General features: G+C 40.1%; 1 protein-coding gene across 1 annotated transcript in view; it reads right to left on the bottom strand.

Annotated features, from left to right (window-relative positions):
- Positions 1-2,939: 2,939 nt before the first annotated feature.
- astn1 (astrotactin 1) overlaps positions 2,940-13,773 on the bottom strand; it is a 402,453-nt gene continuing 391,619 nt past the window's right edge. The window contains exon 24 of the mRNA XM_078264989.1: positions 2,940-3,177. Within this exon, the coding sequence (XP_078121115.1) occupies positions 2,940-3,177 (238 nt within the window). The remainder of the gene's footprint in view (positions 3,178-13,773) is intronic.

Genomic DNA, 13,773 nt, shown 5'->3' on the forward strand with positions numbered 1-13,773 from the left:
TTCCAAACAGCTGACATGTTGCAGGTTAATTCACGAGGTTCCCTACATGTTCGAGAATAGCGCGGGCAGGTATGCGCGACACACGGCGGAAAAGTTGAGAGAAAGGAAAAAGAGACTGTGCTCTCACGTCTGTGTGTGCGTGCGTGTGTCCTTGAAAACTGTAACTCGTATAACTTATGTTGTCAGTTAATTGTAGCATTGACCGGCATGACATCGGCATATGTCAGACTGACCTGCCGGTCGCCGGTCATGGCCGAGCACGTGAAAACCGGCCAATTCTGGTCACCAGCCAGACTATCGGTGCATTTCTAGTAAAAAGAGAAGTGAAAACTGTATAAGCAACTCTACACAATACAGCAGCCAATGACAAATCACAGCTGAGATACATGAGGTTTTAGACCATAAAGTAGTGATGGCCAAATGAAGCCTCATAAAGCTTTGTGAACCATTTTCCTTTTTTTCCTGAGCCCACTAGATGGTTCTCTGTTCAGCAAAGTGTTGAAAGCACACTGAAATGCCATTCCTTTTTCTTTAGACCAAGAGCGTCATCTAGAGGGCTCAGAAAATAAAGATGGTTCACAAAGCTTCATGAGGCTTTATTTGGCCATCACTACCAGGAAGTGTTCACCCACTGGGTTTGTTGCAGTTATTCATAATAAATGAGTACGGCAAGAATCAGAAGCTGTAAAATATTTACCAATGGTTGGGATGTACCAGTGAAACTGAAGTTACAATGAATTTTAAATATTTTAAAGACCCAGAAACTCCTGGATCTATTATGAAAACTTTACAAGAGTTAGTTGTTGTTACTTTACTTTAGGTCGGGTCTAAGAAGCAGCTAGCTTTATCCAGGCAAACTTGTCTTCTAAAGAATTATGTTCCCATTAGTGATAGCCAAATGATGCTTTTTGAACCATTTTCTGAGCCCACTAGATGGCGCTCTCTGTTCAACAAAGGGTTGAAAGCACACTGAGTTGCCATTCCTTGAACCTTTTTCTTTAAACCAAGAGCGCCATCTAGTGGGGTCAACAAATACAACTAACGGTTCATGAAGCTTCATTTGGGCATTCTTTTTTCCCATACAAGTAAACTGCATTCTCATTTACGTTTCAAGAAAAAAGTACTTTCTCTTAGATAACACATCCTCGGTGCATGTTGTGAAACAGTCGCAGTTTTAAACACATGGTTAATGTTGTGAATTGAAACAAAACTACTTGGTTAGGTACATAATAAGATTATGGTTTGGGTTAAAATAAGTATGTTTGTTATGTAACTTCCATTACATACATAAGTTAAAATAAGTCAACATTCACTATTGGTTTCACACAGGACACAAACAGCGGTCTCCTGTGTGAAAGTCCTGCGTTTGTTTGACCCATCAATCCACCCAGATCTCATCCTTAAGCGGACATTGAACGCAGACTTTGATTAGAAACGTATTTGTATAACGTTAAAAACAAACTTAATCTGGGACAAATAAGTTTCTCTTGAAACGTAATTGAGAATGCAGTTTAGTTGTACGGGAACGGAAGATTTAGGAGACAGGGCTGATCTAGGCTGTAGGATGGATATAGGCAACCTAAAAAGTCACAATCACTCTCCGTTTTTGGCATGTTTGACATCAAGAGTTGTCTTTTGTAATTTCTTTCACCAAAATGTCTAAAGATGTGCCTAAGTTTAGATCTAAACAGGCACAAATGAGCTCATGTATATCCCAGATCGGACCTTTTAATATCTGACTGAATATAAAGAAGCCAAATGAAATAGCACTTTCCCATATAGATTAGACTATTAAGAGGTCAGACGTTTGCAACAAAGGGGTAAAACAACAAGTTCCTTCTATGTATCAACACTTAAAGAGAAGATTGTTGAGTCCAACAAAGAAATACAGTGAAATAAAATGCATGGCTTTATGTTTTGTCCCTCTAAGTTATTTGTTGTTCTAAAATATAAGTGCATTGAATACTATAGGTCTGTCTTTTTTCCCAGTTGCATTACATTTTATTGTGAGATGGAATCGTTCATGCCAATGTGCATTTAAATCATAAAAATAGGAAGAATTAAAGAACCTGGGATAGGCCTGCTGCAAAAGGATCCATTTTAGTTGTCCATGCCATTCCTGCCTTGCAATATTTCACACTAAACAACAACTAAAAACATTCAAATTTAAACGCCTTTAATCTAGCAAAAAGTAAGCCTCGGTATCTAAGTAAACATGTTCATCGAGTGCCTGCAGCTGCTTCACAGCTGAATAGTTGTATTTATATTGGGCTTTTATCTTAAGAGCTTTACAATTTGCTTCGCATTCACTCACACGCCGATGGCAGCGAGCTTCCTGGCCAGCCATCAGGAGCAGTTTGGGGTTCAGTGTCTTCCCCAAGAAAACTTCAACATCGAACGGCCAACCCTGTGATTAGTAAAGTAAAGCTTTACTTCAGCTTTACTTGCTTCACATGCTTTAGTCCATAAGATGTTAATATGTCATTATTAAGAATCATACCGCAATGAAGAACAAATGAGAACTGATTAAAGGCAATCAAACAAGAGAGGCGTTTGTTGTGAAGCATCTGTCAAGTTTGCGTTGATTTTCACTTTTCATTGCAAGGGAGGAATGGACTTCAGCATAGCTCAAACAAAGCACAGCTAAGAGTTATTGATCAAAAAGGCATTGTTTATTAGGTGATTATCTATCTAGACTATCTAGATATATCTAGACTTCAGAGATCAACTCCTCTGACTAGACCTTTGAATACATTTACCAATAACATGGTAAAGCTAAACAGAGTATAAGGCATTTCAAATAAAGTTTGGCATTTGCTTATGACACCATGAATGCAAATAGCTTATGGAAACAAATGTGAAACCTGCATTTTATGTGTTTCTTTGTTGGGTTTGACAAATCTTCCATATTCCTGTACACATCCAACCCTTTAATCATTTCACAGCTCCTTGGGCTCACCGTAGTCATTATACATGACTGTGAGCGTCTGCTCGTCACAGGCCTTGTGTACGTCCTGGCCCATGTCTGACCAGTTCAGCCCAAAGGCCTTGCTGTCAGTGTAACGGCAGGACAGGAACTTGAGGGACATCCTGCGGAGGCCGATCTTCGGCTCCTGAAGAAGACCCTTACACCACGGGGAGAGTTCATCTAGCTGGGAGAGGATGAGGCTGGCCTTCCTGTTGGAACAAAAGTGAGGAAATAATTAAAGTGTGTTATGTTTGCTTTATATCTTGATAACATCCATAAACTTGTCATATGTAAGAGCAAATTTCAACAGTACAAACGGAACATGGAAACAATATAAATGGAGTACAGTGTGCTACTATTTTCCAGATTATGGGACTGTTCTGTGTGAAGTAGGCAAAGACAACATACACATACATGTATGCTTTTTTATGTTTTATTCATGCAATGACTTTTTAAGACATAAAAAATACTACAGACAGACAATGAGTGATGTATTATCTGTAAATATCATCAACAAATTACCAAGGGAATAGAAGACAGAGCGAGCCAAAACACTGTTTTTCTGTTGAGCCTAAATAAAAGTTGTGCGTCAACTATCCTCTGACATTTGTGCAAACACATTTGGATGTTGATCCCCGTTTAATGTGTCAAATTTAATTATCGCAAGGCATCTTAGCCTTAAGGTGCTTTTGGGAGTCAGGGCCATGGTCTGACCAGGCAGCCAGTAGATGGTGTAAACTGTAGTCTTTCTTGACACCAAATTGCACTGCACCACTGGACTGCCACTGCACTTCCTACTTTATCACATAGGAAGTCATCAAAATAGCAAAGGGGAGCAGCGAGGAAAAACACAACTTCACCTCTGGAATCTCCTTGCGCTTATATTGTGATGCACTGCCATAATTTGCCTCTAACAGAATTCTACAGCATACAAATTTCTATTCAAACTAAAACTCTGACTGACCAATCCTCTACATTGGTCTTTAGGGTTAAGAAAGCTGTTGAAATGCAATGATCTGTGGGAAACACTTGCACATCAGCCTTCAGATACATTCAACGACAATCTACAGTCCAGAAATCACACTGTGGCTCTGCTGACGTTTTAGAATGACATCACCGTATGACAGAACCTAAACCTACCCTTCTACCACTGCTTCCCGAAGGAGCTCACAGGGTAAGGTGCACTGTTACTGACACATTCCAACTTTGACCCAAAGCACACAGTGGCTGCTAAAGGTCTGTGTTGGAAAAAAGAAAGTAAAACAGTGGAAAATTGAATGAATGAAGGAATGAATGGCCGTGGCAAGTAAAGAGCTGGTCCTGTGGAGAAAAACAGTCTAATGGACGGCTGTAATACTGTGGAGAGGCACAGGCGAGACTATGAAATGCTTAAACTTGTACTTTGGCCAAACCAGGCCAGCTGAAAAACTATCTCCGTTAGTAACATGATCCAAAGAGGTCACATAAATACGTCTCATACTGGAGGGACACTGCCTGCAATAAATAATCATTAAGCCTAATGCAGCCTGTTTGGCCCTCGTAGTGAAATCCTGTCAAGTGTTTGTCTAAAGTCAGAAAATGGCAGCGGGAGAAGATTTCATTCATTCCACACACACCTTCTCCTCATTCTTTAGCCAAACCAGCACTTCTACAGCACAGTGTCCCCATTCTGCCAAACCACAAGTCTGCTGGACGCACCAGAGTCATAGCACATTATCCTGATGAACTAGTGACACGTCAGAGCACCCAGGCTACACATTCAGCATGCCCCAGTTAGAGGATACTGATAGAATAAACATTTGTCTATTTCTAAGTCTTTTACCTATCCATAGCTCTAGTTCTATAGATTTCCTTTTCACATGCAGACCACTTTCAGCAGATTACTTGACAGAGTCCGCCTGCAAATGTTTGGTTTCCCTCCCGTATGCATCAATTTAACTCAGTTTGGAATGCAACATGTGCAGCTGAAAGCAAACCACAATGAATTCACAAATATATGGTGACCCACTAATCATCATGGGCACTCACCTGATAGTTATGAAGCAGACTGGATGATCTGTCATGCAAATGGTGATGGAGAGGTGAAAATGATGAAAAGCAAAGATGACACTGAAAAGGGAGATGATGGCAGGGAAAATAATGGAGCGGAAGACGTTATTCTCACTGGTGATCTCAAAATGACTGATGATGGTAAAGAATATAGTAAGGGTGATAATGCCAGCGACATGTATGTATATGTCAGTGTGAAAGAAATACTGTATTACAAAAAATGTAAACCAATATTGCTTTTAAAGGGTGAGTTCATCCAAATTACATTAGCAGATATAGCCGGTGAAGATTGTGTGATATGATAGAAAGCCCCAGAAAATGGTGTGGTTTTATTGTTGTATCTAAGGTCAAGAATTAAGTTTGAACCTAAGGTCTCAGTCGTTTAAAGTGCTCTAAAAATGGATTCATGACAAAGAGGTAAAGCCCATTCACTGATGAAGCTGATGATATGATTGAAAGCTCCAGAAGAGCTACAAAATGGACGTTAAGGTGAGATTGTTTTCTTATTTTAAGGCCCTGACATACACTAAAATGGACATAAATGCAGACAGCTGGGCGAATGTGCACACTTTATACTACATTGGTGTCTGTGCAATGCAGACATGTTCACACGTGCAATCTGCACTCATGGTCCATTTTGGGCCGCAATTTGCAACCATTTATACAGACCAGAAAAAAACAGCACATGTGCTTTACGGTGGAAACACACAACCACTATAAAAGTTTTAACTAAGAACTGTCACATTCGGTTTTTCCTGTCTTCATCTTCAACAGCAGCCTTCCTGTGTGCATGCTGTAGAATGGTCCACAGCGGACACAGTCTCTGAGAACAATGGCTAATCCCACACGGACAAGAGCTCTGCTCCTGCAAGTATGTACACATAAATTGTTGTGGTCAGTGGGCACACACCCAGAGAGGAGATCACTCTGGTCGCCACATGGAAAATGCTGGAGCCCTTACTCAGTAATGTCTGTTACAGAGCTTAAGTTAGCCAACATAAGCTACTTGTCATACCAGAACTAGTCTATATCCATGACGTTCCACTTCCGGGACTGCTCTGTTGCCGCCAGAAATTCCGCCGGATGTCACTCTTTTCGCCCAGATGTCCGTTACCTTACGCTTTCTTTGTGTTGGAATTTTAAACTCCGGTGGATTTTTGAGGACTATGGTTAACTGCTCCTCAGATCTCTGCAGGGTAAATCCAGACTGCTAGCTAGACTATCTGTCCAATCTGAGTTTTCTGTTGAACGACTAAAACAACTTTTGAACGTACACTTTCCACCAAAACAAGTTCCTTCCCGAGGCTATTTTGCAGAGGCACCGGGGCTCTGACCAGCATAGAGCCGCCCGTAACAATTAGAATTGGTTTAAAGAAATGCCAATAAACCAGAGCAAGTTTCTCTTCCATCCCGTAATGCTGTGTGGACTAGCCAGACCCTCCTCTGCAGCGCTGTGGAGGAAGGTCTAGCAATGAGATTATACCAGACCAAACAAGGTTGTAGCAGGAAAACTACCGATTGTATTTAATATATATAAAATGATGTTGTGTTTTTTTGCTCATGAATTCAACTTTTCATTTGTAAGAAAAGGAATGTTTTTTTGTTGTTTGTTTTTTCAGAAATTACATAGATTCACTTATACTTGCAATACTCAAACACAAAAATATCTTACTAATTCTAACTACTAAATGTATAACTAGTACATAATGTAATTAAAAGTGGCACATGGTCCGGTCTGGATTGATTTGCAGCTCCGGATCCGGACCTTGATCCTGCAAACCATCAGAATTAAGTGAGAAAATATGTTTTTTTATTTGTAACTTGTGATGACCCACACTTCTTTTTTTATTTTGTTGATTAGGTGCAATTTTTTGGAGTATGAACTTAAGTTGGCACTGACCAACACACTGTAATAATACAGACACTGTGTGGTCTGTGGCTTCTGCAGTATTTCATCTCCTGTCTTATGCTGACTCCAAAAAAACTGCTGTTCTCTAAACATATACTGTAGCACATCACCATATTTGCTGGTGTTAATGTTATTTCTGGAAGATTAACATATTCTGTATGCCATAATAAGCCACAATTCCTTTCAAATAGGCTAAACACTTTTAGTCAAACATATTTCTGCTATTTTTGGCATTCCTTTATAATTTGCAAACCATTATACATATAGAGATACATAAGAAGCAACATCCTCTTTGCAATCACGTGGCTATTATAAGTTCTTTGCATATGTTATTGTATTGTTTTTGGAATCGGAGCGTATTTTGAATGTTATATGTACATATGGATGCTCAGCAAGTCAGTGTCTCCTTTGCAAATGCATATCAACAGAGCCGTAACAGCAACCTCTACAGCCTCAGTTAAGTTTTCTGCTCTAGAAACTGCAAAGAAAGAAATAACAATTCTAATGATGTCAGTCTTCCCGGTCAGCCTGTCTGCAGACAAGGCGGCTTGTGTTGGTACTGCTGCTGAGCTGCCATACTGTCATTCATATCATTTTTCTGAAACCTCATTATGTTCCCATATTGTGCCACAGATTTCAGTGGTTTGTGGAAATCAGGATTTTTATTTGCTTGTGGTTTGTTATGCATTCATTTAAGCAGAGGAACGTTTCAAAGGTGCCAAATAGCAACGGTTGTCACCATAAATCCTTGTGCATGTATAGGAGTGGAAAATGGTGTACAAGATACAATGTGAGTGTCCCTTAAGAAGACTCTCACCCCAAACATTTGTGTGGTTTTGACTGTGCACGTGCATGCAATGCAGGCATGTAGACGCACATGAATGGTCATATGCAATACACATGAATACTTTAGAATACAAAATCAACTTTTAACATTTATTATTGTGTTGTATTCATCAATTGAAAAGTACTTTTTGAGTGTTAGGTATATTTGGCATTTTATTTGAGATTACAATACTTTCTGTCAATCTGGGAACATTATTATCATTGTTATAACTCATTAATATCCGATGCAGACATACATTTTATTTATTTATTATTTCTTAATTTAATAATAGAGATACCATTTGGTTGTCTTAAATAAAAAAATCCATTTATATGGTAAAAAAAAACATTAGCATGGCAACATAGTGACACACAGATCCAAGACCTGCAGCAATACCTGGACCCTGCTCAACCTGAGTAGACCGAATGTAATTTTCCTCAGGAAGTGTGTTTTTGGATTGCACAGAAGTTGTAGGGAGGTGATCGGGGTGGAAGTACAGTGAAGTAATGCAGGACTTTTACCCTAAACACTGGAGTTGTGTTGTGTTCTGCGTCCCACTTGATGTTGGGTTCAGGTATCTAAAACACATTAGTTAAGCCAGGCAGACACAGTACAGATTCTGCTAAACTGATCGTCCCAGACCAATTTTAGAATCTGGCCAAATTTCTGCCAGATCGGTTGTCATTTGACGTGCAGTTTCAGGGGGGTCGTGATGCCTGATTAATCACCCGAACGATCGAAGCTGTCGGACGATCAGTTTGATTTATGTCAGAAATGTTCTTTTTTTACCCAGTTTGCCACATGGCTGCTATCAAAGGACTTGTTGCAAACTGTAATGAGCTTGTAATTGGAGTAGTATTTTATATGTTGTGGCTAAGACGACTATGATATAAAACTGAACTTTGCTACAGCCAGACCAGACTGTCAGAGACATAAGACTTTCACTCAGGATACTGGGGTCCACGTCTCATGTCAAACTAAAAGTCAACTGTCATTTTGAAATTGTTATGCAATGATGTCCGTGATGTCATGTGATGTCCTCATTTTAGTAGTTTTACGTGACTTGTTTTAAGCCAATCCTTAATATTTTACTAACCCTTAGTATCTTTACTGCCTAAACTTAACTAGTTTATGTTTCACAATGTTTACTACACGTTTAAAATTGAGACCATTATGTTAAATAGAACGGTCACATGTTGACGGTCACAGTAAACAGAACAGTTGCATGTGTCGTTTTGGGAGCATTTGGAAACTGACTTATAAATGTCTTCAAGGTATGAGGATGTGTTGCAAAATGCACTTGCTGTTGCAAATTAGTGGTTTATTAATGTCATTTCTTGAGACGGCGTTGGGACATCCTACAAGAGACCATTATCAGATCTCTCTCTAGCATCATATTAGGGGCACAGAGCAAATATACTTACAGATGTTAAAGACTTCCCTTCAACCCCCTTAGAATTGCACAACATATCTTTATCTGAAATAATGTTTTCTGGTTTTAAAAACTGTAGGGTCATTACTAATTAAATAATGTTTCTGTTCACTACAGAAACCAATAAATCACTGTTGGATGAGCAGCTGAAAGGCACTGCTAATTTTGACTTTTTATAGTACAATACACACAGTTAAAGTAAACAGTCTGCTGTGATTATGATTATGATTTCCTGAGAGAAATTCTAACCATAACAATACTTATTATTACAAGCACTCCTCTGATTAGAGAGACTGGCATGTAAAAACAGAAAGAAAATAGGAAAAATTCTAATATTTTTCAGTTCATCAAAGGGCACAGTCTAACTGAGGACACTGTCAGGACTGAAATGGCCAGGACGGAGGATTTTCTTTCAGGCCAGCCAAAACATCTAGCGTTTATAAGTCAACAGCCAAGCGGCGTGCCTGAAATGATGGGTACTCCCCTGGTGATGACAAGGTCTGGCCCTCGGGAGAAGAAGTGTCAAGCCTTGGAGAGACAGCCTTTCGTTGAGTTTATGGTTTGAGTTAAAATGTCACGCGATGTTGCATGACAAGGGCAACAAAAATGTCCTCCGCAGGATGCCAAAGGGTCTCGTTAGTGAGATTCGATATGTTTCTAAAAACAGCAGATCTGAATATCTGATGTTATAAGAAAGATAAAGCCACATTTGTTCATTCATTTGATTCCAGATATTGCTTACTTGGCTGATAGGAGTTTACATTGAGTCAGAGCCTGAGCGGAGTTCTTGTTATCAGTATTTTGACTAGCTAATGAAAATCCTACTCTGTCCACATTGTTTGTGACAGGGAAACTGGGGAATTCTCTTCATGAGACATTGAGCTGATTTGGGAAGATGAAACTGTGTGCGTGTCTGTGGTATGTGCATATACAGTATGTGGTGTGTGTGTGTGTGTTAGAGGGGAGCCTGTCTGCTCTGTTGTTTACTGTCGGCGGTACCACAGATTGTTTGGGTGGGAGAGGTATTCCTTCTCAAGTGGCCAAAGAAATTGTGATTTAAGAGCAAACCACAAACAAAAGGGACTTAAAGAGGGGTTGTTATGGAGAACAAGGATTGTCTAGTCTCTGGGCAGATTTTAACAGACACGGATCTTCAGTTAGCGGCTGTAGCAACTGAAATTCGGCCATTGCAAACCCCAGAGCTGGGGATCTGATCCCCAGACCACCCTGACTCCCTGCCGGATCAGCAAACTTTCTGTTGCTGCCTTTACATGGGTTAGACCTGATAAACCTTAACCCTAAACCTTTAATAATATACATTTGTTTATATTAAAGTGCTCATATTATGCTTTTTGGCTTTTTCCCTTTCCTTTATTGTGTTGTATATCTTTTTTGTGCACGTTATAGGTTTACAAAGTGAAAAAGGCCAAAGTCCGCCCCAAAGGGACTTAACCTCTCCAACAGAAAACACTGTTCACAAACTGCTCCAAACAGCTCTATTGTAGTCCAGCCTTTTCTTCAGAGACAAACGTGCACCACTTTGTAACACGTTGTAATACTCTCCTAGCTGCTAGCATGGCACGCCCTCATGCTCTGCTTCTGACTGGCTAGTAGTCCTTACCGAGGTACTGCACATGTGCGACTCCCAACAAAGATGGAATAGAAGTGTGATGTCTCACTCTGTAGCTAAAACAGAGAGCTCAACACACAGGGTGAAAAGAGGAGCTGCAGCAATGTGAAGTACAACACAAATATGGTGTTTTTGGAAAATTAAACCATGTAAACCTATTCTGATATAACCTCTTAATACAATTATGAACCTGAAAATGAGTATTATATGAGCACTTTAAATCTGAATCTGCAGTGATCATGGGCCTAAATGTAAAATATGTGTGCATAACTTCCCTAATAGACCATTCTAACTTCTAACGTAGGCTAAACATACAACCTGGTGGGTAGTCTATATCCATGACGTTTCATTTCCGGGATTGCTCAGCTGCCGCCTGAAGATCTGCACTATGTCCTTCTTTTCGGCCAGATGTCCGTTACCTTATGCTTTCTTTGTGTTGAAATTTTAAACTCTGGTCGATTTATAAGGACTATGGTTAACTGCTCCTCAGATCTCTGCAGGGTAAATCCAGACTACCTGTCCAATCTGAGTTTTCTGTTGCACGACTAAAATAACCTATGAACGTACACGTTCCGCCAAAAGAAGTTCCTTCCCGAGGCTATTTTGCAGCGGCACTGTGGCTCTGTGCGGCGTTTAGTGCTACCCGTGGCGATTGTGATTGGTTTAAAGTAGGCCTGTCAAATGATTGAATGAACCGAATTTCTATAGTTAATCGCGATTAATCGCATATTTTATCACATGATTAAAATTCTATTATTTTGCATTTGCAACAGTTTTTAAGAACATATTAACAATCGAAAGCATTTTTTACCAGTGTATGTTGATTGGGAATCAAATGAATGCAAAGAAAGTTACTTTATGAACTTGATTTTAAGATTTGTAATTATTTAATTACTGTAAACAAAAGAAAAATGTGTGAATCTGTCATTATTGCACAATTCCTCCAAGTACCTAACTAAAAAACTAAAAATCCCTATCCTTACCAGAGTCAATATAGTGTTTAGTAACTCCTAAATAACGTTGATTACTCACTGACGTCCAGTGATCACCGGTTAATGAGACAGCGTTTGCAGCACTTTGCAGCTGTTCCAGTTGGGCTGCAGGATGTGATACGAGTCAGTGGCAGCTTGATGATAAGTAACGGTGCTGCAAAGGGTCAAAATAGTAGCCTGTTAGGCATGACGCAAAGCCGAGTGAAGTGTAAAATAAATTAATAAATGCCGGCATGCGATTAATGCGATTTAAAAAAATTAACCGCATTGCGATTAACGCGTTAACGCTGACAGCCCTAGTTTAAAGACATGCCAATAAACCAGAGTACTTTTCTCTCCCAGCCCGTAATGCTGTGCGGACTAGCCAGACCCTCCTCCGCAGTGCTGTGGAGGAAGGTCTGGCAATGCGAGACGACCTGGTGGGTAAATACTCCCTAAAGTAGGTGCGTTGTGGGTGAGGATCCACATCTATCTTAAATGTTCTAAGATCCAGACACTGTACTTTTAGGTAATAATAAGAGGAGAAAATGTAGGAAGATGAACAACAAGACCAATATGAAGATGTCTCACAACATCAACTAGGTTTCTGCACTGATGCTTGGACCCCAATGATTTGGTGGGTGGAATAAACAGTTGCATCTCTGCACCAATGTTTACCAGCTCGAAGACGCTGTGATACTTTATGCCAACAAACCATTGGCTCAGAAAAATGTTTAAGGATATAATCTTTTTCCTAATACGACCATAATGTTTATACGTGCTAAGACCCAAATACAAAGAGCAAATCAAGATCAGACCCCTCTGTTTGGGTCAGCCTTTGTTGATCAAAATGACCTTAGGTGCTTTCGCAGAACCAGGCCAAAATCAATACTGTATACGTGAAAAGTCAGAAACTTTGCATGACCATTATTTTGGTTTGCTGAAATGATATCAGTATTTTTGTCCTGGCAACCATTTATCTGTTTTTGTTTTTCCCAGCGGCCGAACAACGTCAGAGAAACAAAGTGTTTGACGCCTCGGGGAAGTTGTCAGCACACTTAGACACACAGCAGTGGAGCTGTAAGGCTATTAACCTCTCTGCCTGCCTGCTCGCTTGTTAACAATAGACAGTATACAGCTCTGCTTCAGGTTCAGAGTCTCTCCTCACACCAAACCAGATACATAGGAAAGTCTAATGTTCACTTGATGACTTGGCTAAACAAAACATGTTTATACTTCCTCCCCTGTTGCCAGGCCTCACCTTGAATGCACTTCTCTTCTGCTTTTCCAGCTCTGAGGTGCCTTTATTAACATTAATCACCCCTTCCTTTAACTAAATTGGGGGGCTGTTAATCTAAGTGCATTTTAATGGAACACTTCAGAAGCAACTCCCTCAATTACATCAACTCTTTCCAGCATGGTCCCTATTAAAAACAACCTTTCATTTAGGGAGGGGGGAACCCACAGACGGAGAGGGAAACAGAGGGAATTAAGGGAGCCTTGGTTAATCAGTTTCACCTGCCAAAGTGAAAGCATGTAGCACAGAATGCCGTTTATAAGTATATTTTAAATCAGACACATGGCTCTGTTTATAAAACATTAAGCTAAAATTTTACATTATGGGTACTTATCCGTAGTTTGGGGGGAAATTTGGGGCACCCCCTGGATGTGCGTTACTAAATGGCCCCGGTGATGTCACAGAGGTTAAGCTCACTCGGCTTCCCAGTCAGTTTGAATGAATTTTCCCCGTAAATGTAATTCACACAAACAACCGCCTACAATCAAAGACAGGACTTTGGAAGCTGGGAGCAGAAAATCTGCCACCTTTGAGAATCAAAACAAAAGTCGGATGCCGCCAAGCTTCGAATGGGCTGATCCCATGGAGATTTGGCTGTGTGAGCCACTGTATGATGTGTTTTTAATTGTGCTGGAGAAAAAGGTGTTTTGGAACAAATTACAGCAGTACAGCAACATTATGGCAGTACTGA

This window comes from Sander vitreus, chromosome 12 (assembly GCF_031162955.1).
Source record: "Sander vitreus isolate 19-12246 chromosome 12, sanVit1, whole genome shotgun sequence".
Taxonomy (NCBI): Eukaryota; Metazoa; Chordata; class Actinopteri; order Perciformes; family Percidae; genus Sander; species Sander vitreus.